At 60.0% G+C, this 27,636-nt stretch overlaps 2 protein-coding genes across 2 annotated transcripts in view; both read right to left on the bottom strand.

The window, feature by feature from the left end:
* Window positions 1-20,898, bottom strand: part of EXD3 (exonuclease 3'-5' domain containing 3) — a 64,721-nt gene extending 43,823 nt beyond the window's left edge. The window contains exons 1-5 of the mRNA XM_029921180.1: window positions 20,825-20,898; window positions 9,858-9,977; window positions 3,260-3,324; window positions 908-1,081; window positions 439-606 (exon numbers count right to left, since the gene is read on the bottom strand). Of these exons, the coding sequence (XP_029777040.1) occupies window positions 439-606; window positions 908-1,081; window positions 3,260-3,324; window positions 9,858-9,945 (495 nt within the window). The 5' untranslated portion in view covers window positions 9,946-9,977; window positions 20,825-20,898. The remainder of the gene's footprint in view (window positions 1-438; window positions 607-907; window positions 1,082-3,259; window positions 3,325-9,857; window positions 9,978-20,824) is intronic.
* LOC115277078 (tigger transposable element-derived protein 1-like) lies at window positions 19,399-25,387 on the bottom strand. Its single transcript, XM_029921181.1, has 2 exons — window positions 25,168-25,387; window positions 19,399-22,707 (listed from the first exon to the last, which is right to left on the bottom strand). Exon 2 carries the CDS (start codon window positions 22,585-22,587, stop codon window positions 20,872-20,874), a length of 1,716 nt encoding a protein of 571 aa, XP_029777041.1. The 5' UTR covers window positions 22,588-22,707; window positions 25,168-25,387; the 3' UTR covers window positions 19,399-20,871.
* Window positions 25,388-27,636: the final 2,249 nt, after the last annotated feature.

Here is a 27,636-nt window from a genome sequence, read left to right as displayed (position 1 = left end):
AGACTGGACAGCAGCAGCGCAGGTAAGTGGTTCTGCCCCAGGCCACAGCCAGGGTGTCCTTGGGCTGCTGACCACATTTGAAGACCCATTGGACACCTCAGGAGGAAGGACCCCAGGTGCTGTGCAAGAGGGCCAGGCGTGGGTGGGGGTCTGCTCCCAGACTCTTTTTCAGCTTGGCGAGTTTGAGGGGCTCCTAGGACCCCAGTGCACAGCAAGGCCTCGACCTGGGCTCCTGGGGTGGCTGGTCCCTGAGACCCTCTGGTCCAGACCCAAAGCCCCCTGTGCAGCACCCCCGTAGTGGAGGGGTGGAGGGGACACTCCCAGGGTAGACCCTGTGGGCCCTCAGCCCAGCTCTTGCCTGCCCCACTGACCCCACATGCAGACCTGGCCCCTGAGCACCTCCCTGTCAGCCCTGGCCCACCTCGGTGTCACACTCACTTCTTTGAACTTGCCCTCCTGGTGCAGCTGGTGGATGTGAGTCAGCAGGGGGCTCCGGTCTGCATCCTGCAGCTGGAAGATGCTGACCAGTGGCTCCACGAGACTCGGGGGGCTCCTGGCCAGGACCCTGACCGCACGGGCCTGGAGCTGCTTCAGCCTTGAGCTGTGCTGGGAGACCAGAGAGCCAGCCTCAGCCAGGGACGTCCAGCACCTTCACCCTGCGCCTGCAGTGGACATTCCAGGCAGGCGAGACATTGGGGGACAGGGGCACAGGTGAGGGAGACGTGGTTGTGGGGCTGAGGGTCAAGCCCACAGATCCAGGAGCATGTCAGTCCGAAGGCACTGGCCCCTGCCTGGCAGAGGGGAACGAGCTCAGTGGACCAGGTCGGGCAAGCGTGGAGCCCACCGGGCTGAGAAGTGTGGATGGCGTGCAAGGGATGTGGCCCATGGGGCTGTGGGCAGGGCTCACCTGGGCCGGCTCAGGGAGTGGCCGCGCCTGCAGCCAGCGGTGCAGCTCACAGACTACCCAGGCCTCCAGGGAGGGGCCCTTCCGCTGCCAGGCCTGGCTGCCTTCCAGCATGTCCAGGAGTCCGGTCAGCGGGTCATCCAGGGCAGCAAACCCCCGCCGGGCCTCCTCCCGGAGCTGCGGAGACACAGAACCTCCCTGTCGCTTTGTGGAGCTCAAATCCTCCTGGCAGACCCTGCCCCGAGCCGCACAGGCCAGCATGTGGTCTGGTCGGGGGTGGGGTGGGGTGGGGAGGCTGGGGCTGGTCAGCACTGCCCTCCCCTCCTCGGGGCTCTGGGCTGACCCGCCAGGCCCCAGGTCCTGGGGGCCTGCCGCTGTCCACACGAACGGTCCTGTGGAGACAGAGGGCGTGTTCCCCGCCCAGGACACGGCACCGGTCCTTCGGGCACAGTGACCCCTCAGTGGGGCCAGCAAGCAACGGGAAGCAGAAGAAAGAAGAAAAAAAACCCAAACTGGAAAATGCCTTTGATTTACTTTCCCACCACTTGCACTGCCAAAGGCTTGGAACCATGTAAGAGCTGACAGAAGAAAGCTCGGGAACACGTGTCTTCGGGAGAACAGTGGCTCCTGATGGACTTTCAAGCAAGTGGGACGTCACGTGGGGGCCCCCCTGGCACCGGCCCTGGCTCTCGACTCCACCCGACTCGGCCGGTCAGTCATGAGACCCCCTGCTGCCAAGGACCTGCAGCCGCAGCGGCCTGGCTCCCGCCCTCCCCCAGGCAGAGCTGCAGGGTCAGGGTCTCGGCTGGAAATAAGTAACATGCTGGCCGAATGAGATGCCGTAATGAAAATCAGAAAACAGAGAAGACAAAACTCGTGACGAAGGGAACTGGAGGGAAACGCACTGCTTTCGGCCAACAACTGGGAAAGAAGGGCCAGAAAGTAACGACGGCATCCGACAAGCAGCGGTGCCGCTGCCCAAGCCGCCAGGCCGGCACAGGGGACAGGCCGCCAGCCCAAGCCGCCAGGCCGGCACAGGGGACAGGCCAGGAGCAGAGCCTAGGAGGCAGCGCTGCAGCTGCGCTGGGGGCTCGCACCCCTGCCTCAGAAGTCTGGCCGGCGGCCGTGAGGATTCGGAAGAAACCGAAGCTTCCTGGGGAAGTAAAACCAGAGCCAGAACTCTGAACAGGCCTGGGTCCCCTGCATCCCTGCCCCCGGCCCAAGACCCCCCGGGCAGGACTGTGCACTCTTCCCTCTTCCAGACTCTCGGGGAACAAGTAAGTCCTGTCTCCAGCTGCTCGAGGAGCAGGAGCGGAAGGAACGCCCTCAGCCCCATGTACGAGGTTAGGTCACCAGGGACAGACGAAAACTCACAAACGCCATGGTGACCAGGGGAGACGTGTCCCAGACACGCGGGCGCGACTGGAGTCAGAGAATGTTTCACCCGAGAGCACTAGCATGTTGCTTCAGTCTTGATCTCAAAGCCACAGTTACAAAATTAGAGAGAGCTTTTGACTTTTGCAAAAACCTTGGGTCCGGCCAGCTTGAACTGGCTGCTCAAAGCCCAAGCTCATGCAGTTGAGGGTGGCTGAGGCCACCGCAGCTCAGGCACCAGGAGCCCAGGCCTGTCCCCCCCCGCAGACACGTGTGGTGACCCCGGCTCTGGCGAGCCTACCAGCGAGGGACCGGTCCCCCCAGCATCACCACGCAAGCTGCGGGCCTGGGGAGCACCCTCGGCCTCCACAGCTCACACACACGGCCCCACCTCAAGGCCGCGCCGGCTCTGGATGCCTGCCCCATGGGGCCGGGCCCTCCTCGGGCAGCAGGAGGCCAGGCCGACATGGGACCCGGCCTCACGCCTCCTGCCTTCACGCAGGGACTTCCATGTCCTCCCTGGGAACCAGGACGACATCACTCCTTTGCTGCCCCAAGAGAGCCAAGTACAGGGCAGGGGCCCGAGGGTCAGGCAGTGCTGTCACCACCACAGGCACGAAGCCACCCTCCAGCACGGGCCACAGTGGGACCACTGAGCAGCCTCCTTGCCAAGTCCACTGCCTCCCGCCGGACAACAGGCTGTCGCTAGGAGAGGAGGCCGTGGGCAAGGCCATCGCGAACCAGTGAGCACCTGGGCCCTACAGGTTACACAGGCGGTCATGGCCCACTGGGTCCCCTGCTGTGTGGAAGCCAAACGGTGGCCTCAGGCCCTTCCCTCCTGCTCTGAGCCTCAGGGCTCTGTGTCCACCAGTGTCTAGTAGGTGTCACCCTGGCCCTACCCTCTACCTGTCTGCCAGAACGTCCAGACAGCGTGGCCCACGGAGGCCAGTGGAGGGACCCGTAACCCCCATGCTCACTCACCTGCCGCAGCTCTCGTGTGGACCACAGTGTCTGGAGGGCCTGCAGGACCGGGAGCGGGTCGTGGCCTGGGGGGACAAGACAAGGGCTATGCAGCGCCGGCCGATCCCCCTCTGTGATCAATGCCTGGGGGTCCCCACAGACACCACCCAGTGCCCATGGACTCTGGCCAGAGCTCCCCACGGCCCCTTCCCTGGGACCCTGGCCTGGCCATCCTCAGTGCTCACTGCAACGGGCTTCTGCCCACAGCTTGGGGCAGCCCAGGCCTCATGTTCCAGTGTCGGCAGGCTGAGGGTCCCAGATTGGCCACACTGTGCAGGCAGGGAAGGGCACCAGAGCACTAGCGATCAGGGCATGCCCTCCCCCCTATCGCTCCATGCCACATCACAGACCACACCCATCCACTGCCCACCAAGTCTGGCCTCCAGCCCCTGCTGAGGCCCTAAAGGGGTCCCGGCCTCTGCCTCCCCTGGTTGATCCCCAAAGCCTCCCCACTCACAGCCTTGGTCCTCTCTTGCTTGTCCAAGTCTCCAGCCCCATGGCAGGACTGCTGGCTGGGGCAGGGATCCCACTGGGACCCTAGGCCTGGGGGAAGTTGGGGTTACCATCCTGCTAGAAAAGGGACTGTGCTCTCAGATGAAGTTTAAGGTCAAGGACTGGAAAGGTGGCTGCTGCCTGCTCTCCACTTTGGGAAAGAAAGCAGCCTCTGAGTCACCCACAGCCACCAGCGCCCCCTGGCTGCCTCCGGAGGGCCCGCCCCACCCCTGCAGCCACCTGCCCTGGGCCACCCTGGTAAGCCCTTCCAGGCTCCCCGCTGCCTCACCACACGGGCCCGGGGCTGCAGGAGCCCCTTTGGTTGTGCGAAAGCCCTGCTGCCAATGCCTGGGGGCTGTCCGGCCCTGCCGTCCCCCCAGGACCCTATAGAGCACAGGGCCCAGAGGGGGTGCCTTGTTCTTTCCTCAAGAACCATCAGGGCCCTGTGGCTCAGAGCTGGGGGGGCGGGGGCAGAGCCTGGGGGGCCTCCAGCCCCTGCCCCAGGGGGTCAGAAAGGAGGTCACTAACAGATTCCCTAGGTTAAATCAGGGGGCTCACGAGCATGGGTGGCTCACCCACAAATCTACTCAAGAATCAGAAACAAGCACACGCTGGGCTCCTGCAGAAGACCAGATGTGGAGGGACAGGCAGGGGCCCCAGAGCCCCGCCCCTGAGGGCTGCGCACCTGCCCACACCCGGGACCCAGCCAAGGCCACACGGTTGGACTCGCCGCACAGTTGGGGGACGGTCTGCTGGCCGACCGACCCCGAGGGTCTACTCTGCAGCTCGTTAGAGGGATACAGGGAGACATTTCACAAAACAAGCATTTCATAAAAGTAAATTCTATTCATGATTCAGAAACAACTCTGCAACTAGACCACAGGCAACTTCATGACCCAGAAAAAAAGATGTTTCTAAACAAAACCTCTCAGCAAATAGAACTTAATGCTGAAAGCTGAAATAGGCCCCGAACCACGGGGCCAACAGCAGGCACCAGGGGCCCGTTCAGCATGGCCTGCAGGCCCCTGCCGGCTCAGCAATACACCGAGAGACAATTAAAGGCACAGAACTTGGAAAGAAAACAATAAAATCATCACTATCCTGACAAACTCCAACCGGCCATAAGCGGACTGCTACTCAGTGCAAAGAAGAAATGCGTGGTCAAGCCGGGAGAAGACATAGGGGCGCTTAACAGCACATGCCCGAGCAGAGGGGGAGGCCTGAACAGGCCACATGCGGCAGGACCCCAGCCCTGGGACACTTGGGAGGAGGCACTCTGTGCAGGCCGTGAAACAACGCTGCGTGAAGCCGTCACGGGGGACGCCGTCACCGCGCACTTGTCCAGAGCACCGCCGCCAGGAGGGCCCGAGGCCGCGGCCCGGCGGTGCGGTTCGGGAGGACGCCACACTGGCCGGGCATCGGGGGATGGGGCATGGGAAAGCTCCGTCACCTTCCAGATTCTGCTGTAACCCTGAAACGCTCTAGAAAAAATAAAGTCTTTAAAAACCAAAACAAAACAAAGCACACTGCTGCCCACTGGAATAGTCCTGTGCGGAGCGGTGAGGCATCTGAAGAGAAGCTTGCTCAGCGGGCTTCTCTCCGCACTGATGCTCAGCACAAGGCTGACACCGAAATCCACTGTTTCTCTGTAAACTAGCAACACACCGGCAGGGACGTTAGCAACAGTGACAATGGCACAAAACACTTCAGATTTGTTCGGATAAATCTAGCAAATGAAATTCATGCAAAAAAGCCATACAGCGTTGAGTAGAATGAAAACACCTAATGAAGAAGGGCCATCCCTGCCCCACAACTAACCGCTCTGCTCCAGCCCGAACAGTGGGCTGGCGGGTGCACGTGGGTCCACCTGTCAACAATCACCCGAATCACCCGGAGGAGGACGAGCTCCAAGCGGCACCCTGGTTGAGGCGAGTGGCGCTGGCCCAGTGGAAAGACCTCGAGCCGGAGCTGGGCGCACACGGGACCCTGATGTGCGACCACAGTGGCCCCCAGAACTGCGTAGCCTTATCCCGAGGAGCCTGGAGCAGCCTCAGCCTCGCATCCACAGAAAACCCGTCCCCCTGGTGTAGATCTGAGTGTGGAAGACCCACGGAGCCTCTGAGAGAGTATCTTGATGACCCTGGGGTGGAGCGGTCTCCCCAGTTCCCGCCAACCCAAAGGGCCTGCAGGAGCAGGCCGGGCACGAACAGGCGCCCTCCTGTCTGGCCTGGTCTCTGCCATCACGGGGGCTGTCGGGGGACAACCCCACTCAAAGCTGCTTTCTCAGCACCTAAGGCCTGGGCCCACCGAGAGCTCTGCCCTGGACGTGACCTTGACCCGGCCCACACATCTAGACACCGCACGCGGGCTGAGGGGCCACCGTCGGTCCCTCCTAGGAAGTGAGCACATTTGACCTTGTTCAGGGCTGTGGTCTGGGCCTCGAAGGCTGCTCCACAGTGACATCGGGATGGTGCCAGGGCCAGGTGTGCATGGCCACCAGCTCAGAGTGGCGTCCGGGGGACACCTGGAGGGGACCACCCGCCCCCTGCCACTGCCCACCATGCCTCCTGGTGCAGGTGCTGGGCCTCTCTGCAGTGACGTGCGTGTGAGTGCTGGTGGTAGGTGACATCCTGCCTCCCAGGACGGGGTACACGGCTCCCCAGTGAAGGTGGGGACTGCCACGCTCCCCAGCCCACCTGTCTGCCTCTCTCGGTCCCTGGTCCCAGGTTCCACCCTTGTCTGGGTGGGCCCAGCCCCTCCCGAGCGGGCCCCAGGGCCAGGCGCCAGGCCGAGAGAAAAGGCGTTCCTCAACACCCCCAAATCCACACCCTCCTACTGGGCCACCCCCCGGAGGCCCCCAACAGCACCCAAACCCAACAGGCAGGGTGAGCTCTCCCACGGGGGCCGCCCCCATCTGGGAAGTGGGGTGAGGGCCTTGTGCCTCACCTCCTCCAAGAAGTCGTGAGCCTCCAAGACGGACCTCGCCGGTCCCTGGCACCGGGCCCCTCAGCCTGGGCCGGCGCTCTGCCATGGGCAGTCAGGACAGGCCGGGCGTGTCCACCCGGGGGCGACCTGACCGCCAGCTGCTGGGTCTGGGCGAGGCCCCTGGAGCGTCCGTGCGGCGCAGCGGCCGCGCAGGTGAGTGAGAGCCACACGCACCGCCAGGTTTCCAGGGCGCGTTAGAAAAGCAGCCGGAGGAAAAGGTCCGACCAGCAACAGTGATTTAAAATGACGGCACATTTGTTTTAAAACCAATGTGGGTCAGGGGCGCCCGAGGGGCCCTGACTAAGCACCCGACTCTCGGTTTCAGCCCAGGTCGTGACCTCAGGGCTCGTGCGTCCAAGCCCACGTCGGGCTCTGCGGGCGGCCCGGAGACCGCTTGGGATCCTCCCTCGGCCCCTTCCCTGCACTCTCTCTCTCGCTCAAAATAAACAACACGGAAAACGTTGTGGAAGATCTATTTTTTAAAAAGCACATCTAAGAAGACAAGACAGCTGGGAAGTCCTTGAAAGGCATTCCCTTTTTTTGGCTGCGTAGAAATTTACCCTAAACTCGTCACTTCTTGTGGCCACGACCCCACAGGTCAGGGATGCCGGCACCAGGCTCTCTCAGGGAAGGGTCATTTCGAGTCATCGGAAGTGGCCACCAAGGCCGTCCTGGGTTCAGGGGTGGGAAGCAGAGCCCGCCTTCGTGGGAGGGCGTCCGCGGGGCTGCGGCACAGGCTACACCGCAGGCAGGGCGCCAGGCCTGAGGCCGGCCGCGGTGACACTCAGGCCTAGTGCTGGTCTGGGCAACCAGACAAGCTCATTCTGATGTCCACGTTTAGAAAGAACGAAAGAGTAAAAGGAAGGACGGAGGGAGGAAGGAAGGAAGGAAGGGAGGGAGGAAGAAGGAAGGAGGGAGAGACAAAAAGCAACGTGGACTTTTAGTCCTGCCGGAGCCTGGATCACATCAGGAAACCACAGTTGTGACAACAGGGTGCTGCCAAGCGGACGGAAAGGAACAGAGCAGAGAGCGGGAGAGAAGCTCCGAAACACAGAGGAACCAGCACCGGGGGGAGGGGATGGCTGGGACACCGGCACGGCCTTCTAGAAGCACAATCAGGGTGCGCCCATGCCTCCCATCTCAGCACTGTGAGCCTCAGATGGATCAAAGACCAAACATGATCATAACCAGTTCCTCGCAGCTCCAAGCGGACTCATTCGGGACTCACGAATGGAGTCAGCACTGCCTCACAACCATTCTTCTGAGACAAGGAAACACAGAGAGGCTGAGTAACTTTTCCAGTCACACAGCCCTCTCTCGCAGCACAGCCCGAGGACTGTCCCCCGGCCCCAGGGCCAAGGGAAACCCTCAGCCCAGTGCTGGGCAGACAGGCCCCTGCCCCAGGGGAGGGCCTGGCCCCAGGAAGCACTGGGGTCCCTGTGTTTAGGGGCCGGAGGAGGGAACTGGGCTTCCTGGGGCTGTAGGACCTGCCGTCGCTCTGTACGGAGAAACCTTGTGAGTGTCCCAAGGAAGGGAAATCCAGGCCTTCCTGAAAACCCCACCAGGTCAGCTTCTGATCCAGCTGTATCTGTTCAGACAAAGGCCACGTTTTCATGAGGAAAACAAACTCTGAGCCCATTTGATGTTTCAGCTGGACAATGTTCTCTTGGCCCCAAGGGAGGGGGGTTTGGAGGAGAAGCCTGCGGTCGTCCCTGGCCCACCCCTCCCCCCGGCATGCCTCACGCCAGCAGCAGAACGAGCAGGAGGCCGCGTGGACGCCACCCTTCCCGGGACCACAGACTGAGGAAGACCCCTGGGGCAAAGCCAGCAGAGGGGCCAGAAGCATCCTGGGGGATGCTGCCCCAGAGCCCGGCGGAGCAGGCAGAGGCCTGGCCCGGGGCCTCCCTCAGAGGCCTCCTAAGGCCGGCTTCACCCGCACCGCCAGCGCCAGAACCGGCCAGGAGACAGGCCCCGCAGATGGGACAGGGGCTGTGTCTGGGGGGGGCTGATCCAAGGGGGCTGTGTCTACTCTCAGGGTGGCCTGCCCCTTTGCTGGCTCCAGTAGACTAAGAATGAGGCCTGGAAGACCCTGGGGGGAGGCCCAGGTGTGACGTCAGTGCAGGCCCCACCCAACGTGCGCCCCGTGCGGATGGGCAGACACAGGAGGGCCTGGCACACCACCCTGGGTGAGGCTCTGAGGGAAGGAGGGGCCTGAAGATCCCCCATGCACCCATGTCCCCCCAGACCCCGAGTCCCTGTCCCACCAGGACCTGGGTCCCTGTTCCTGTCTGGTGGGCTCAAGGGCCAGAGGTGCCCTCCGACCTGATGACCCAGTTTCGAGGCCCCTGTGGGGCACATCTGGGGACCATGGCTGTCCAGAACAAAACAGGCAAGCTGGGATTCTTAGGGTGGAAATGAGGAAATAGCTCTTTGCTGACCACATCCAGGGCCACCAAGGTGAAAATGCTCCCTCCCCGATGGAGGGGACTTCTGTGCCCAAACAGGCCCCTCACCTCCCGTCAGAACCCGGGACTGGCGCCCTGCACTGCCCTCTTCCACCCCAAACGCAGGGCAGGGGTACCCACAGGGCTTGAGGCTCCTGCGCTTGCAGCCTGGCCCAGGCCCCTGCTTTTCAGACACACGGTGGTTCCCTCCCTGCTCCTTCCTGGCAAGATGGATCAAGTGCCCCCGCGTGGAGCCCAGAGGCTGCGCATGTGGGCGCTGCTGGCACTCAGCAGGACGGTGTCCTCCCCCCAGCCCCTCACGCGCCCGCGTGTCAGCCGGTCACACAGTCCCCCTGGCAGTCACCAGGAAGGCACCTCTCCGCAGCCCCCAAGACAGGAAGGCGGCGCTGCTGGGCTGTGCCACCTGCACGCGCGCACCTGTCACCGGGGCAGCCCCACACGTGGCCACGGCACTGGATGCCTTCCTACTGGGGTGCCTACCTCGTGCACACGCGCGTGCCCCGTACCCATAGACTTCCTGCCACACCCTCTCCGCACACGCACCCCACACACATGCCCACGCCTGGCCCCGCCAGATGCAGCCAGCTGGGCTCAGGGCCGGAGGGGCACCGACTCACCTGGGCACCGGCCCTCGCCGCCAGCAGGGTTGCCAGTGGGGTCTGGGTCTCCAGCAGCGGGGTCTCCAGGAGGGTCTGCAGGGTCCATCCTCAAGGCGGCGCAGCTCGGGAAGTGAGGAACTGGCAGGAAGAGACAATCAGACGGTGCCCACACCAAGGGCCCCCCTCTGTGGTCAAGGCGCAGGCGCCCAGGCGCCTCTGGCTCCACCGCCAGCTGGGATCTCGGCTCCGACCTCAGAGGCAGGCTTGCCACGAGGGCCCAGGAGCCAGCCTGGCAAGGAGCTGTCCCGCCCAGCAGGGCGCCTGGCGACGTTCCTTCTCCACGACGCATTGCTCTACATTTACGGAGGTCGTCCTGCTCTCCCTCCTTCCGTCTGTGTCCGTGAAGCCTCATAAAGACCTTGTCCCCAGACACGGGCACTCCTCTGCCTCACGGTGATGCCTGCGTGGCCTGCCGTGGGAGCCCCGCATCCTCACACAGGCGTGGAAGGAGACTCCGTGGCTTCCTTCTCCGAAGTCCCCCCCAGAGGCGACCGCTCCCAGGAGCTCTGTGGGCCACGCCCTGGAACACTTTCAGGCCCACCGTGACAGACCAACCTCAAGGTAAGAATTCACGACCGTACGCGGTGCCGCCCACACGTCCCACACCTCCTACCACAGTTCCGAGTCTCCTGTGGCTCGTATTACAGACGACATGAGCACAGCTACGTAAACACTGTCCACAGCCGAGCCCCGGGTGGACTACGGTTATTTTTCCTTTCTTGTAGAGTTTGTGCCAGACTGCTGCTCTGGCCGGAGGGGGGCACTGAGGCAGCCCGCTCACCACAAACAGCATCAGCCGGACAACACAGTTCAGGCAGCTGATTTCCGGACAACAGGCAACACACGGCTGTGTTTCCCGACAGCGGGACAGAGTCCAAGGAGGGCCCCAGGACGACCGGCTCCCACCAAGGCAATTCCCAGCCAAGACCACTGATCCGGAGCCCAGAGAGCACAGCATCCCGCCAGGCGGAGGAGGTGGCGGTGCATCTGTGGGGCAGACCAGCCTCAGGAGGGGTGTTTGGAGCAGCTGGGAGTGTGTACGAGCCATGCAGGACCCCCACGGCTGCCGGGAAGAGTCGCCTCAGCCCGGGACCTCAGCAGAGACACTAGCGGTCAAGCAGTGCCAGATGTATCAGACTCCAGCGCAGACCACACTGCAGCATCTAGCCAAGACTCCAGAAAGGCCACGCCTCAGTGCTATGCCTAGTGAGCCGCACACTTGACCTGCCCTGCCAAAATCTAAAACCGAGACCCAGAAAAATCCACATTGGGTCACTTTGTAGGTTGAGTCCCACCAAGACAAAGATCCTCCCTCCCAAAATTGTCAAGCCATGCTCACCTGCTCAAGGTAATCAGCTAGGAATTAACTGCCTACTAGAACAAAATTCAACATTCTTCAGAGGATGATAACAGAATCCAGAGTTGCTACAGTGCACCATTCACAATGTTCGGTACATAATAGAAGAATCACAAGATCTGCCAAGAAACAGGAAAATATGGCCCATGATCAAGGAGAAATAAATACAAAAAACAACAAAACAAACCCAGATAGTAGAAACCAACTCCAAATGGCTCAGACATTGGATTGATGAAAGACTGACACAGCTATTCTAAGTGTATGCAATGAATGAACGGAAAACGTGCCCAAAGAGTAAAAGGAAAACATGGTCTTAATGAGTAAACAGACAAGGGAAAGTGGAAGTTACTTGAAACTATGTAAAGGAACCAAATGGTAATTCTCCAATAAAAGGCATAATAGCTGAAATGAAAAACGCACTGACTGGGCTTGACAGTGGACTGGAGATGGCAGATGAATCAGGAGATCTGAAGACATTCCACCGGAAAGTATCCTATCTAAGGAGTGGGGGAGCGAGCAGATGAAAGAACCACCACCCCGCGGGATGTGCTACATTGCCGTCATCAGTAGGACTCGGACAGACTCCAGAACTCTCTCCACATGTTTAAACGATCCCGGAGTCTGTCACTTGTTCTTAAACACACCCCTTCTCAAGCCTCTGTCTTCTGTCTCCGTCTGGACGGCGACTCCCCCGCCCTGTGCCATAGCTGCCACCCTGGACTCCCATTCTTTTCTCTCTCCTGGGGCCTCCTGCATTTCCTGACTCCCAAGTCCTCCCCCTTCCCGGGTTTCCTCCTGTGTCTAGAAGAGCACATCCTCCAGGGTCTCCCTGAGAAGAGCTGCAGAGGAAGCACATTTAGCAGGCCTTTGGTGGCCGGAAGCGTCTTCCCTGGGCACTCGCTCTTGGCTGCGAGAGTGGCTGCGTGGAGCTGTAGAGGAGAAGCTGATGGGGGCTCCTCCACTGTCTTCTCCTCCCGGTGTTGGTGGCACGAGGCCTGCAGCCATCTGACTCCCCACTGCACATGGGACGCTGTCCCCTCCTCCTGAGGGACCCTCTCTTCACAGCATCCAGGGACGTAGAAGGATTGGGGGGCAGAGTCCCTCGGGTACACTCACGCTCTTCAGCGCGGGGACACGTCATACCTTTCCTCGACACTGTCCTGGCCTCCCGCTCTCCGTCATACCCCGGAAGTGCTCTTAGATACTGAACTTCCTGGAAGAACCTCTGTTTTTCTTATCTCTCCTCTTCTCTGTCTTTGGGGGAGATTTCCTGAACTTTATTTTGCAAAATGTTCATTGAATTATTCATCTCTGCTATCAAAATTGTATTAATCGAGTTCTTTCTCCTCTTACCCCAGAGGACCTCATGACTCAGTCTTTGTTTTCATACACATTTTCTGTACCAACGCCCTCTTTCCTGCTTACACAGTGTCTGTCTTTCCTCTCGGAAGCTCTGCTCAAGTGCCCGGAGACTGCTGCTCACATTCGAGAGCGAGGCGCTGGGCATGGGGCCGAGCAGGAGGCTCCTCCGTGTGGGTCCCTGGGGGCCTGGGAAACTGGGCCCAGACGTCTCTCGTCCAGGCCGGTCCGTCAGGAAGAAACGCTTCATCCTCACCAGCAGAAGGGCACTCGGCTGCCACAGCCCAGGCCCCCAGAGGGCAGGCTCTGAGTCCTCCTTGAAACACCCCAGAGACCCTGTTTCCAGTCTGGAGCCTCCCTGGGCTCTGTGGCCGGACCGGCCGCCCCTCCGCCTCAGGCTTCCGCTTTCTCAGGCCGGCACACAGTCACCCTCGGCGTCTGCTTTCCATCTCCTTCCCTTCCCTTTGCCCTTAACCACTTTTGCCTTTAGTAAAAAGGCAAAACTGTCTTTTTTAAATGCCTTTACTGCCAATATAATGGGCCTCAGGTGAGGCTGGGTGAGCATCAGCCACCCTTTCTCCGCGGTTCTCTGGGCGCACAGGCAGCACTCCGCTCACAGGGCTGCTGCGTCTCCACTGCTGTCGCAGCCTTGTCGCAGCCTTGTCGCAGCCGGTGCCTGCACGGTGCCCTTCTCGAAGTCACGCCCCAGCGGCCCCAGGGGTGCGCCCGGCCTGGGCTTCTCACCAGGAAAGAAGGGGAGAGATGGGGTGCGGGAGGGGGCGGCCCCTGCCCATCCAGAGACTGGCCCCGGGGGTGGGGAGATGACTTTCCTAGGGTGGCCAAAGCAAAGCACCACAGACGCGTGGCTTAAACCACAGAAATCTAGTCTCTCCCAGTTCTGGAGGTGGGACATCAAACGCCAGGGGTGGGCAGGCAGGCTCCCCGGGGCCTGGCTCCTGGGTGTGTACGTGGCCGTCTTCTTCCCCACGTCTTCCTTCTGTGCGTGCCCCTGTCCTGACCCCTCTTCCCGGAAGGACACCTGTCAGAGTGATGAGGGCCCGCCTAGTGACTTCATGTCATCTTAATCACCTCTGCAAAGGTGCGGTCTCCAGCTACGATCACATTCCGAGGTGCTGGGGCTTAGGGCTTCCACATATGAATTTTCAGGGGGTCACAATTCAGCCACAACAGGGGGACCAGACACTCACTAGTGCTTCCCCACTCTCTGGCTCTGTGGGGCCGGGCAGAGCGCCCTTGGGCATTAAGGGACCACATCTGGTCTGACTCTCCACCATGCGGGGGCGGGGGGAGGGTTGCCATCCACGCACAGGCGAGAAAAGTGGGTTCACCCAGGACTAAACCTGGGTCTTCTCCCAGCTCCTTCCTTGCACCACGGTTCACTTTCATTTGCTTTTAACTGGCTTTTTATTATTTATAAAGGCAACTATGCATATAGTAGAGTATTTGTAAAATGAAACAGATTTGCAAATTTTGAAGAATTAATGCAGAAGAAAGTCATTAAAAGCTATGGTCAGGTTACGATCACTGCTGGCCGCTGCCCCACCCGTGGGTGGCCGTCTCCCTGCAGAGACATGTGGTCAGGGCCAGCAGCACGTCTGCCCTCTGGGTGCTGGGGGCACAACGGGCCCTCCTGCGGCGACAAGGAGGGACGAGGGCCTTCCGGCAGGTCGGGACCTGTGCGACTTGGCCGCCCCGCTCTGGCGCCGCACGCGGGGCCCAGCGCACTCCCGACACGGGCTTCCGCGCCGCAGGCCCCGCCGCTCATCACAGCAAACCATCCTGCCTCCCACCTAATTCGAGAAGCGGAGGATTCTCGGCAGAAAGGAGACGCTTTAGGGACAGCCCCCACTTTAACGTGGCACAATCATAATTTCTCTTTATTGTGGGTTTCCTCCTGGATTTAGTTCTGAAATCACGAGCTTTCTTACATCACGTTAAAGGGGCTCAAGTCCACAGCCAACGCCAACCGTGGTGACAACCAGAAGACCCTGAGGACTGCAGCAGGCGTGACCAAGCACCCCCGGGGCTGCCCCACAGCAACCAAGACACGGGGACAGCGACGCGTTTCCACAGCACAACCCTCCCTGGGGGTCGTGGCCACCCCTGCACCAGGGGCCCGCGCAGGCGCTCCTGGAGGTCCGCAGCCAGGGCTCTCCATGGGAGGAGCATGGACTGGGGGGCTCTCCTCGTCGATCTACTGGTCCTACACGTAGCAGACATGCCACCCATGTCCCTCACGGCCACTCGGTCACAGTCTCCAACCGTCCACCTGTTTACTGCTGTCCCTTTCCTGGGGGTCCCTGCAAAGCTGGGTGCTGAGGGGGCAGTCTGGTGCCACAAGTCCCCTGGTAGGCTGTGCCCAGGAGACCTCTCAGGCCCCTCTGGTCTCAGGAAGGAGGGTGAGTCAGGCCCAGCACAGGGTCCCTAAGAGGGGAAGGTCCTGGGACCCCCTCTTGGAGGAGGCACTAGAAGTCCTGCCCATTTCTTCCTCTGTTCCTTTCTTCAACCCTGGGTCCACCCTGGGTTAACTTAGAGCAGCCTCCAGGCCTCAGCAGGACCAAGGCCCTGGCCTGGCTTGCTCCATAGTGTCAACACCACTGTTTAAGGTTTCTAGAGCCCTTGACACTTCACAGCATGGGCAGCACATGTCCAGAACAGTCTCCTAGGCAGGGTCCATCCACACCACGCCGCCTCCAAGCAAACATTAACCCTCCACGGGCAGTGTGAGTCCCCGGGCTGGGGTGGGGAGAGGCAGGCACAAGGATGGGGGTGGGGAGGAGTAAAGAGCATGATGTGGGGGTGGGGGTTCTCCCCAGGGTGCAGAGTTCTGGCTCAGCCCCTTCTGTCCACCGTCCACAGACACAGGGCCAAGCACCCACCTGCATGCCCAGGAGCCATCTGGGTGGTTTAAATGAGCCCCAGTGGTGGCCTCCGCCCGTCCTCCTGCTCTGGATCCACTGCAGGAGCTGCTGCCGCCCTGACAGCTGCTGGAAGGGTCTCAAACGGAGGCAGTGGGCTTGCGAATGTGCCCTGTCTAAAGCCCTCCTTCAACCACGCCAGGTCCCCAGGCCATCCTCCTCTCTTTGGCTATCCCCACCCTCGTGTGGCCCGAGGGGCTCCTCTTTAAAAAGGTAGAGCTGGGGCACCTGGGGGGCTCACCCTGTTGAGGATCCCACTCTTGCTTTCGGCTCAGGTCATTATCCCAGGGTCATGGGATGGAGCCCCGCGTTGGGCTTTGCGCTCAATGTGGAGCCTGCTTGGGATTCTCTCTCTCTACCTCTCTGCCCCTCCTTCACTCATTCTACCCCACAACCTCTCAAATACATTTATAAAAAGCTGGAGCCCCCGTCCAATCAGAATTATAATGAAGACTAGCCTCAGTGCAGGGCACAGGTTCCTCTGCCCCCTTCAGGTCAGGTCACCAGAGGAGGGAGCCTGCCCGGCAGTCCAGGTGTGGACTCCTTGTGGTCAGACTCTTCCCACACTGCGTCCAGGACAAACTGCCATGACCCGATGACCTTCTTTGCACTGCAGGCACCCACTTTGCCGGTCAGCCCAGGAAGGAGGCAGGTGACCAAACAGCTCTTTTGAGGGAGGGGCCTTTTTCTAGAGGAGAGACCCCTATGATTCCAAGATTTGCCACAGGCCCTCTTCCCCTTTTCTCTAAGAAGCGGAGCACCCAGCACCTGGCCACCCAGAGGCGGGCAGTGGGCTCTGTTCCAGGCCGGTCCCAGGGCAGGGAGATGGACCCGCACCCTCCTCCTTGGGAAAGGGCCGAGGCCACTGAAACTCAGCTCAGCTCTCACTTCACAACTTTTGTTCTGTTCCCGAGCCCTGGACAAAGTACAGCAACACACTGAAACCCATGTGCTTCTGAGAATGCAAACAGCTGCCAAAGACCAAGTTCAAGTTCACCCACGACAGACTTTTCCAATTGACCGCATTTTAAAGTGGAAAAAAAAAATCTGGAGTCCAAGTCGTCTTTAGCTGGAAATGTGGTTCTAGGTCTGCAACCTACACCCTGACCAGCTCGCCTTCCCACGGCCAGTCGTCCAGGGGCCCACGGGGGCGAGCGCCTCCTGGCAGTTGGGGACTTCTGCTTAAAATGAACAGTCGAAACATGCAACTCATTTAAGCACTGTGATTTTTTCCTGAAAGGCGGCTGACCTGCGCCAAGCTCTTGCTGGGTTCCCTGCAGCACGATGACACCCACCTCCAAGAGCCCACTCACTCCAGAGGCTGCTGCTCCCGGGCCCCTGCTCGGCACCTGAGCGGGGAGCCCCTGGCCCAGCAGGAGGGCGCGGGCCAGCCGGCCTCCTCCTGACAGCTGGCCCAGGACGCCTACCTGACAGCGCACAGGCCAGCCAGGCCCCGGCAGATGTGACCCAGGATACAGGAACCCTCGTGTGACATGGAGCCAGACAGCCAGCAGGGGGAGCCCTCAGCCCAGCATTCTGCGCCAGCAGAGCACCTGGCAGGGTGGGGGGGGGGGGCGATAGCTGGAAGCAGTTGGAGGCGGAGGGGGGGTGGCGGTGGTGGCAGGGGGAGGCGCCTCTGCCTGTGAGCACACTGCTTTAGCTACTGCTTTATTTACCCCCCCAGCAGGAGGGACTCGGCCAAGGACAAACTGAGGCACCCTGAGCCCTCCCTTTTCTCCAAGGGGCTTCCATTCTAAGCAGTGCCTGGCAACTTTCTCCTTTTTCTCTGTAAAGTAACCTTCCTCTCCTTTGTTCTCCAGACTTGCCTGTGGCTTTGCCACGGCTTGCTCGTCCCCATCGCAAAGCCTCTGCCCATTTTGCTGGTGAAACAACTGGCTGGGTGACCGCCAGGGTCAGTGTAAGCCCCGCCCGGCGTCCGCTGTAGGGTCGGGTGCTCCAGGGCGCCCCGACCACGCTGCCCCTCGCCAGGCCCCGGCCGCCCTCCCGGCGGTGCCGCCTCCTGCAGACAGCGCCCCCCCCCCGCATCCTGCACGGCGCAGGCCAGGGCCCCGGCCCTGCTGTGCGGTGAGGCGGGCAGCCTGGGGTGAGCGAAGGCATGGGAACCACAGGGTGAGGGCTGCAGACACATGCACAGCCCTGGCTGGGACCTGGCTGTCTCGTCCCCTCCACAGGAGGGACAGCCGCGCAGGGCCCTGGCTTGCTCTGAGACGGGCTGGGAGGCACCTTCTTCCAGCCGGTGGTCTCTGCATAGAGGCCACATGGGTGGGAGGAGGGCAGCAGCCAAGCCTGAGTCCTGGCGGGAAGCCCCGAGGACCAGGCTCCTGGCCAGGACAGGACAGCATGGAGCAGACACTTCACGGGGTCTCTTGACCTGAAGCTGGCCTGCAAATAACCCAGAGAGGTGGAAATGAAAGGAAAAGGGCAGGAGTTAAAAGAACCCAAAAGAACCTCTAGTACTGGCTGAGGGTCCAACACAGCTGCCTGGGACCCGGGTTTGAGCCTTTTGCCTGTCTGTCCATCCATCCCCGGAGAACAAGGCCAGGGCGCTTCCTGTGGCCGCAGAGCACACAGTTTCCTCCACACTGCGGTCACTGAAGCAACCTTTAAACAGGTCACCAAAGCCTTCTCGTGTGGGCGCCAAGTCATGCTTCCTTCACCACTGTCCTCTGAGGCTTTCTGCAAATAGGGGGCACCGGCTGTGTGACCCCCTCTCCAGACGAGCCCTGCGCCCTTCGTCACAGGGGTGGCTGAAGCCGAGGAGGGGTGACCAGGGGGTGCCAGAGCCCTTGGTTCCTCCTGGGGCCGCCCATAGTGCCCAGCCCTCCGCACGCACCCAGCCTTCCTGAGCCCCGCGGATGGCAGCCAGCTCCTGTGGTGCCCACAAGACGTGCGGCAGGAATGCCGTGGAGCCAGGTTAAAGGGTCATCAGCTGGCACCAGCCTTGGAGCCCCCGAAGCGGTCACCTTCACGGGGGAGGCCCTTGAGGCCTGGAGTCCCTGTCCCCCTCAGCCCTGCACTGACCCCCCCCTCCCACCACCCAACAAGTCAGCCATGCAAAATGTACCCGGGGTAATAGCATAAAATGTCTCAGTGCTGATCCTTTATATCGATGACAGGTGGGGACGGAGATACTCAGGGGACTCTGGAGTTAGAAAATGAAAATTAACTTTATCTCCTGGGGCGCCTGGGTAGCTCAGGTGGCTAAGCGTCCGCCTCCAGCTCAGGTCATGACCTCAGGTTCATGGGTTCAAGTCCCACATTAGTGCACAGAGTTTACTTCGGATCCTCTGGCCCCCTTTCTCTGTCTCTCCTGCACTCAGGCTCTCCCAAAAATAAACATTTAGAAACATTAACTTGCCCCCCCCTTTAACGTTTTTTTAACATAAGCTGTATGCCCAACCAGAGGCTTGAACTCACGAACTCGAGATCAAGAGACATATGCTCTACCAACTGAGCCGGCCAGCTCCCCGTACTAGAGAAGTTTCAAGCACATGTGTGGTTCCCATACTTCTGCCGGGCACGCTGGGCACCTGGGCAAGCAGCCCGCCAAACAAGAGGGGCCCTGGGGGTGCCTGGCCGCCTCCCCAGCAGAGATGGGGTGTCTGGGACCACAGGGACCACTCTGCACAACAGCACTGGGGAGTCACCCTGCTGTCCCCCAATTCCAAATGCAGCGGGCCGGGGGTTGCCACCCCACACACATTTGGGTGCGCAGCCTGGACCCTGAACACGGGCCACTCAGGCCTCTTTGGTTAAAGGAGAATACAATTTTGAAAGTGTTTCAATTCGGTTTCAAACGGAATCAAATGTCTGGGCACACAGCTCAGTGATTTTTAAGTTGTTTTATTGATGTAATACACATACAATGAAGTCTACCCCCTTAAAGTGCAGGACTCCATGTTCCGGGACACTCAGGCGTGAGAGGCCCCAGCCACCTGACGGCAGTGCGTCTCAGCGCCCCAGAAAGAGCGGCCGTCAGCACTGGCTCCCCATCGGCCCTCTTTGGCAACCACAAGCCCACTTTTTGTCTCCCGGGATCCGCCTGTCTCAGACGCCCCCAGAAATGGGACCGTTCGGCGGGCGGCCCTCCGTGTCTGGCTCCCATCGGCCAGTGGCTGTTCGTGGGCTCACCGCAAGCACTGTGTACTTTTCCTTTCCGTGGCTGAGTCACACTCCACAGCACAGACGGGCCACACGCCTCTGCCAGTGGACATCTGGGCCACTTCTGCCCCGTGGCCGCTGCGGGCACTTGTGCACGGGCGTTTCACGTGGTGGCATGCGGTCACTTCCCCGGGCGTGGGGCCGCCGGGCTGCGCCCACCACGCGGGGCGGCCCCACGCCCGCACAGCCTCGCCAACACTCGTCGGTGTCTATTTTGTCCATCCTGGTGGGCGTGGCTTTTGACTTGCTGGTTTAACTTAAGAGCTGTTCCTCTCTTTAAAAATAAGATTACGAACTTGAAATACATGAAAATAACTTTTCAGAGATCCTGTGAGGGGCACGGATGGGACCGCGGGCGTGCGCCTCTCCAGGGCCGCCGTGGGCGTGCTCACACCGCTCTTTCTGCACACTCACCCCCGCGTGCACATTGCCAAGGGCCGCTCCGGTGACCCGAGCCGGGCTCAGGCCTGCGTCTGCAGCTCAGGGAGGAACCAGGGCCTCACGAGGAGAAGCTCCTCGGGGACCCTTCCCCACGGGGTACAGGCCACAGCTGGGCCGGGGGGGTGGGCAGAGGGCAGAAACCACTCGCCCCACAGCTGAGCTGGGCCCTCCGCTCCAGGCCTGCGCCGTGAGGGCCTCCTACCATCCAACAATGACGCAGAAGTCCTGGGAATGATGAACGGCTCCTTAAAAAGGACACTGCACAAAAACACTTACTGTCGTGGGAAAGAAGTCCTCAAGTGTGTCCTGTCACTGTACCCAAGGGGTGGCATCTTCACTACAGCGTGTGCCGAGGACAGCCCGGCCTCGTCGGCGCGAGGACCTGAGGGCAGGCAGGCCCCGGGGGCGGCCCCTGCCAGCTCTCTGAACAGGGACGCCGTCGTCTGCCAGCGTCATTTGTCCCGGAAACACGCCTGTGGTCCAGAGCACTTGCATATCAGAGCGAATTTTCCCATAAGAAATAATGGAAACTCAGATGATTCGTTCCACCACCCAAAAATATCCCTATAAAATGATCACAATACTGTGACCTAATTTAAAATCAATACAAGACAGAAAGGAAAACAAACAGATCGCCCGGCACTTACCTTTGAACGCCTCTGCGGCCGCGGTGAGGGAGGCGGGCGGGAGGCGGCTACTGCGCAGGGCGGCCCTCCCGCTCGCCGACGGGGTCACGGCGGTCTGCTGCCTCCGGGGGGTCTTTTGCTTTTCGTGCCGCTTTCACAGGAAACCCATCCCGTGACGCTTGCTTCTGCGTCCGCCGGAGGACGTCGCGGAAATGGGACATCGCGGTCTCGTTAAGCAGATGCACCGCTCGTGCTGCCACAGCCTTATGCGGGTGGTGCTTTTCTACAAATTTTTGCACTGTTTCCCACATTTTAAACATCTCCCTGATCTCATCTGGATCGAGGGCCGCCGCCGCCGCCGAGGTCTCCATGACCGGCCGCCCCTGCTCGCAGTGCAGCTCCATCGGCTCACCGGCGGCCGGCTCCTGGACGTCGTGCACTCTCCCCTCCGGCCCCGTGCTCTTCCCCAAGGACGTGGTTTCGTCGACGGCTGGCGGCGGCTGCTCCCGAGCAAGCCCCTCTAGGTCACGCCCAAGAACGCAATCGGGCCACAGTTTTCTCCAGGCAGAATTGAGGGTCCGCTGGGTGACCCCGTCCCAGGCCTTGTCGATGATCCTGAGGCAGCTCACGATGTGGAAATGACTTTTCCAAAACTCTCGTGGGGTGAGGCCTGTTCCTTCGGTCACCTCAAAGCATCGCTGAAGTAGTGCTTTGGTGTAAAGCTTTTTAAAGTTCGAAATGACCTGCTGACCCATGGGCTGGAGGATTGGAGCCGTGTTGGGAGGAAGGAACTTGACCTTAAGGAACTCGAACTCCTCCAGCAGGTCATCCTCAAAGCCTGGAGGATGTGCAGGGGCACTACCCATCACCAGCAAGGCCTTGAGCGGCAGACTCCTCTCTAAAAGGTATTTCTTCACTGCAGGACCGAAGACCTCATTGATCCACTCCACGAACAAGACACGAGTGACCCACGCCTGGCTGTTGGACCTCCACAGCACATTTAACTGGCTCTTCTGCACTTGGCACTTCTTGAAGGCTCGGGGATTCTCGGAATGATGCACGAGCAGGGGCTTGACTTTGAAATCCCCGCTTGCGTTAGCACAAAACAAGAGGCTGAGACGGTCTTTCAGGGGCTTGTGACCGGGCGCCGCGCTCTCTTCTTCTGTGACGTACGTCCTCTTTGGCATCTCTCTCCAGAAAAGTCCTGTCTCATCACAGTTGAAAACTTGCTCCGGCAGGTAACCCTCAGAAGCCATGAGCTCCTGGAACTCGGCAGCGAACGCCTCCGCTGCCGTGGCGTCCGAGCTCACGGCCTCTCTGTGCCTGGCGACACTGCGGATGCCACTTCTCCTCTTGAAGTTATCGAACCAGCCCCTGCTGGCCTTGAAGCCTTCTTCGCGCTCTGCCGACGCGCGCGGCAGCTTACTGACGAGGTCGGCATACAAGGCCTTCGCCTTCTCGCAGATGAAGTTCTCGGTCACGGTGTCACCTGCCAGCCGCTTCTCGTTGATCCAAACCAGAAGCAACTTTTCCACATCTTCCAGAACACGTGGGCGTTGCTTTGAAATTCTCGTGACTCCTTTTGCTGCGTCCAGCCCCCTTATTTCCTCTTTCCTCTTTAAGATTGTGCAAATAGTCGACGTCGACTTCTTGTAAAATCTTGCGATTTCGGCCACTCGCATCCCTCGTTCATACTTCTCGATCATTTCCTTCTTAACCTCTACCGTAATCATCTCCTTCTTCTTACCGCCTTTCTTCCCAGCCTTTTTCTGCATGGGGGCCATTGAGCACGTCCACACCGATGCTGACTACGGTACAGTGTCAATAAGCTGTCATAGACTGTATTTAATGGAACTGGCAATGAGGCAGCAGAGGAAAGGGTCTAGATCTGCAGGCAGCCTGACCTAGAACGAAGCAAAGCATTCCTAAGCTCACTCTCATGGAAAAGCAAAGGACTGTCCACAGGTGCTTTGAAATGACAAAAAATACACAAGTGCCAGTTGTGGGCACCTTCCAATGTTCTGAAAAATCACTGATTTCTGCCAAATGCCACAGCCTGAGATCAAACATCCATGCAGAGGAGACAGACACAGTCCCACAGAGGGAGGGCGGGGGGGGGGGGGCAGTGTCGGTGTGACCCTGTGACGTCGGCGTCACCTACTACTCCTGTTGCAAGGCATCACTCGTTTACCAAGTTACAGTTTATTAGAAACATTTGCTTGTCTTGTGGAACACTTGCAGAACAAGTTACAATCCAAGAATTTACCATATTTTCAATTTTAATTTTTTTCTAATTGCTGAATATTCTACAGTGAACCCACTCTACTTCGTAGTCACAGAAAAAAAGAAAACCACAAACAATAGTTTAGAAGTTAAAATAAACGATAAGGGAATCTTAGCTGCAGAAAGGAGACCGGGCCGCCGGTTCCTCCTCCCTGAGCCCCCCCCACAGGCCGCAAGGGAGGTGGCCACTTCCCACAGGACACCGGTCCCCCCCACCGCCCAGCCCTGCCTCACGGCTTTAAGCCCCCGTCACCACTTGTCTACCGCTGCCCGACAGATGGGCCCGGGCGCAGCGGCTCAGAACAGAAACACGGCCCGTCCTGCGCCGTCGGGGGCCAGGGACGTGCGGCCGCCTGGCGGGGCGGTCCTGTGCGAGGGCCTCTGGCGGTCGCAGCCGGAACTGGGCAGGGGCCGCGCTGTCCAAGGCGCGGCGCCTGGCGGGGACTTCGCGGCCCGCGGGGTCTCTGATGCTCACCGCCTGTTCTGATTTTCGGTTTCTTCCCAGATCTTTCGGATACGGCATCGGTTCCTCAAGGTCTTCTCGCTGACGACCACGAGGTCGGTGTGGACGGGGCACGCCTGTGGGTCTCTCCTTTCATGAAGCCTGAGCGTTACTTCACTTCAGTTTTTCCTCAATTTTATCAGAAATTTATTTCATTTTTTTAACTAGTTTTTGGTCTTACTAATTTTATTTTTTTAATTGAGACACTGACTTCAGTTTTAAGTTATTTATTTTTAGGTCATCTCTACGCCCAGCACGCGGCTTGAACGCACAACCCCGAGACACGGCCTCACACACGCCGCCCGCTGAGCCGGCTGGGTGCCCGGTCTTACCAATTTGTACTTTCCGATTTAATTAATTCAGCTTTTCTCTTAATTTTAATTCCCTCTTCTTCCTTTTGGTTTCTCCCCCCCCTTTTTTTTTTACTTTCATGGGCATGATTTCCTTTCTCTTCGACTCAATATGGCCTCCTTGGATTTGCCTTTTCCTCCTAACGGCCCACAGATGTGCTGCCTCCTTCTGACCCCCCCATGCTGCGGTGCTGGGACCCCCTCGGACCCGCCCCTCGTCCTTGGAACGCAGACTCAGCCCTGCCGGGGTCCAGGCGTCATCAGCCGGCTCACTCACCCACTTTCTGCACCATAAACTCTTCCTCGCAGGCCGTTTTATCAGAGTCGCAGGGTGTGATGTGAGCATGCGGTCGGGCCCAAGGCTCTGGGCCTTGCCCCTTTGCCACTCCCCCCGCAGAGAGCAGCCTCGCGGTGGCCACGGTGCAGGGGCCCCCAGAGCTGTGAGGCGCTCTCGTGTCCGGTCCGGCCCCGACGCCCATTTTGAAGGGCTGTGTGCAGAAATTAGCTCGCAGACGGGTGGCAGCTCCCCCTACGTTTGAAACCACGAGTAACCGGCGCTGGCTCCGGGCCGAGAGCGGAGGGGCGAGTGAGGGCGCGTCAGGTGCTGCGGGCCCAGGCCGCCCGCCGCCCGGAGGGTGAGCCCTGCCCACCGGGGGCCCTGCAGGGGCGTCTGGCGTGCTCCCTGCTCTGCAGCCTCGATCCTGAGCCTGGAAGGAGAGGACTCTCGAGCCGCTTGCTGCTGGCGCGGCCCCGGCGCAGGCAGTCTTGCCCCCCTGCACCTGCCTGAGCTCTGCCTTCCTCCTCAGCACATCCTGCGGGTGGAGGGCGAGGTCCCGGCTGAAGCGGCGGGTCTGAGGACCAGCGTGCCCTGCGGCTGGCGCCTCCGTGCTGAACCCCGGGGAAGGCGCCCCATGACCCTGAATGACAGACGCAGCCCCAGGAAGGGCCGGGTCTCAGGACACTGATCTCCAACACCACGCATTTCAATCACACCAAGACTATTTTTATTTCCCGAGAGAATAATCTTATTTTATTTCATTTATTCTTGGAAAGTGCTCATTTCTTTTAAAGGAAAAAAACCCCCACCAACCCAACTTCTTTGTATTGGGCTAAAACCAACTCCTGCCCGTTTCCTTGACATCTGTGCCCCATGATTAACCACAGACACGTACTGCACTCCTCTGAAAATAAGTTCCAGCGCTATGCTGAACCCTGCGTCATGCACTTACCTCAGGAGATGGTTCCGTTTTCTGGACCCTTCAACCGCCGCACGACCTCAGCGGGTCTGCCCGTGGAGCTGACGGGGAGGTGGCACGAGGCAGCGGGAGCCTGGACGGCCACCCCTGAGGCCACAGCCACTGCACGTCTGGGGAGGGCGCTGGGGCCCCTGTGAAGGCCAGCTTCGGCTCGGTCCTCGGGCCACGGCTGCTCCGAATGCTGAAGTACCTGCTTGGGAACAGATTTTAGCTCAGATGTAAGGAGTTTTCTAAAGAACATGTGAGCAGCTGAGTCCCAGGGCTGGAAGCGCGTCAGGCTCAGTGATCACTCCAGCTTTCGGAGCCTCCGTGAGACAGAGAAACCTGTGCTTGAAACCTTCTTTAAAAATTGTTTTAAATTAAGCATTTGTTTTGAGATCATTGGAGATATACATGCACTTTTGAGAGATAATAAAGAGACATCTCATATACCCTTTATCCTGCTTTCAAGACATTACCACAGTCAAAATCATGAGTGACTGATGCCGACCCTGTCAGGATCCAGAACGTTCCATCCCGCAGGACCCCCCAGTGTCGCCCTTTGAGTGCCACCCCCATGCCATTAATCTGTTAGTGGCCCCGAGCAATCACTAATCTCTCCGTTTAATTTGTCATTTCTAGAAACATATACAAACGGAATCAAAGTATACGATCTTTTCCCGCCTGGCATGCCCAGAGCCCCCCAGCTCTGTGTGCCCACCGCCCGTCCCTCATCCACGTGTGGGTGTGCGTCTGCCTAACCATTTGCCCCCTGGAGGACAGCTAGGTTGTTTCCAGGGTGGGGCTCTATGAACAGAGTTGCAGGGAGCATTAGGGTACAGTGACAGGCACAGGGATGGGCCTTTTTTCATCTTTTTACAATGAAAATAGAGAAGTGGATAAAAGAGTGGATGCAGCAGGTGCCCTAATGGTCATTCAAACAGAGGGACAATGAGGAGCGAGTACACAGAAAGGCCAGGACAGAACCCAGGGGAGGCAGGAGGGGCAGCCGTGGGGCTTGGGGGACCTGGAGGGGGCCATGTCCCTGAGGCCAGGCACTGAGTGGGGAGGATGAGCCACACCCAAGAAGAAGGTTACTAGTGACCCTGACCCTGACAGGTCTTCGGGTAAAGCGATGGCAGGAAGGCCACCCAGAGCTGGCGTGGGAGCAGCACGAAGGGAAAGGGAGACAGAGCTGCAGCCCACCTCCAGGCCGGCAGGGCAGGGAGACTCAGCCCCCACTGGGGAGGAAGCAGGTCCTCAGGGGCACAGGTGCCTCCCTGGGTGCGCCACAGGCAGTGCCACCACAGCCCTGCCAGGCCAGGACTCGGCACTCCCGCTCCTCAGGTAAGGTCTGCAGGGTCCGAGAGCTGAACCAGGACCCCCGAGGGAGGGAGGACGGCCAACGTGGAAGGCGTCAGGTCCCTGGGTTACAGCTGAGCTCCACGTTCTGACAGCCAGCCAGGACGCAAGCCTGCTCTGGCCCCGTGAGGCGCGTGGGGGACAGGGTGTTCCCTTGTGTGAATGAAAGGACAGAGCACTTCTGGGGGCTGCGCTGTGACGGTCCATTTCGCATCAAGCTGGCAAAGCCTCGGTGTCCACATGTTTGACCAATCACAGTCACATGTTGCCGTGAAAGCATTTTCTACATGAAATTAACAGTTACAACAGCAGAGTGTCCTAAAGCAGATGCCGTCCCTAACGTGGGTGGGCGTCCTCCAGACAGGTGAAGGCCTTCAGAGACCAAAGGCAGGTCCTCAGAGGAGGGAAATCTGCCTCCAGACTCAAGCTTCCGCATGAGCTCTTCCCTGGCTCTCCCGCAGATTTTGAATTTTCCAGCCCCCAAAGCTGCTTAAAGCCAATCCATCTGTCCCTCTCTGCACACGCTGGTTGTTGTTTCTCTGACACAGGTGGGAAGGACGTGACAGCAGGTAAGGCATGGACGGGAGCGTCAGTAGGGACGTGTGCACGGAGAGGCTGGGGCCTCTGCTGGGAGAGGCTCCTGGCCCTGGACGGCAAGCGCATCTGGCTCCAAGGCCTCCACTTTCTAGAGAAGGAGGCTGTGCAAGGGACAGACTGGGGAGGGCAGCTGGGGCCGGGACAAGGAGCACAGGACTGACGGTCCCCATAAGACTCACTGGCACATCACCACGACCTGCCTTCCCACGAGTGAGACTCGGCGCTTCCCCCACTGAGGGCCTCAGTCTCCCCCCGAAGGTGAGCGCGGGCCGATGCCGTGGGAGACCCCAGACCACTGCGGCCCGCCCCCCGCGGCTCTCCCCTCCCCGCAGAGCGGGAACGACGACGGCTTCGCTCCTCGCAGACGCGGCCCGCAGGCTGGCTGGGGAGGGCGACAGCGGAGGGGGAACCCCCTCAAGGCCTGCCGAGCCGCCCGCTGGGCCACAGCCCCGCTCGGCCCTGCCCTGCCTCCTGGCGCCCCTGCAGACCCCGGGCCCGCCGCAC

This window comes from Suricata suricatta, chromosome 13 (assembly GCF_006229205.1).
Source record: "Suricata suricatta isolate VVHF042 chromosome 13, meerkat_22Aug2017_6uvM2_HiC, whole genome shotgun sequence".
Classification (NCBI taxonomy): domain Eukaryota; kingdom Metazoa; phylum Chordata; class Mammalia; order Carnivora; family Herpestidae; genus Suricata; species Suricata suricatta.
The sequence above is the reverse complement of the archived record's forward strand: the minus strand, read 5'-3'. Positions and strand labels throughout refer to the sequence as shown.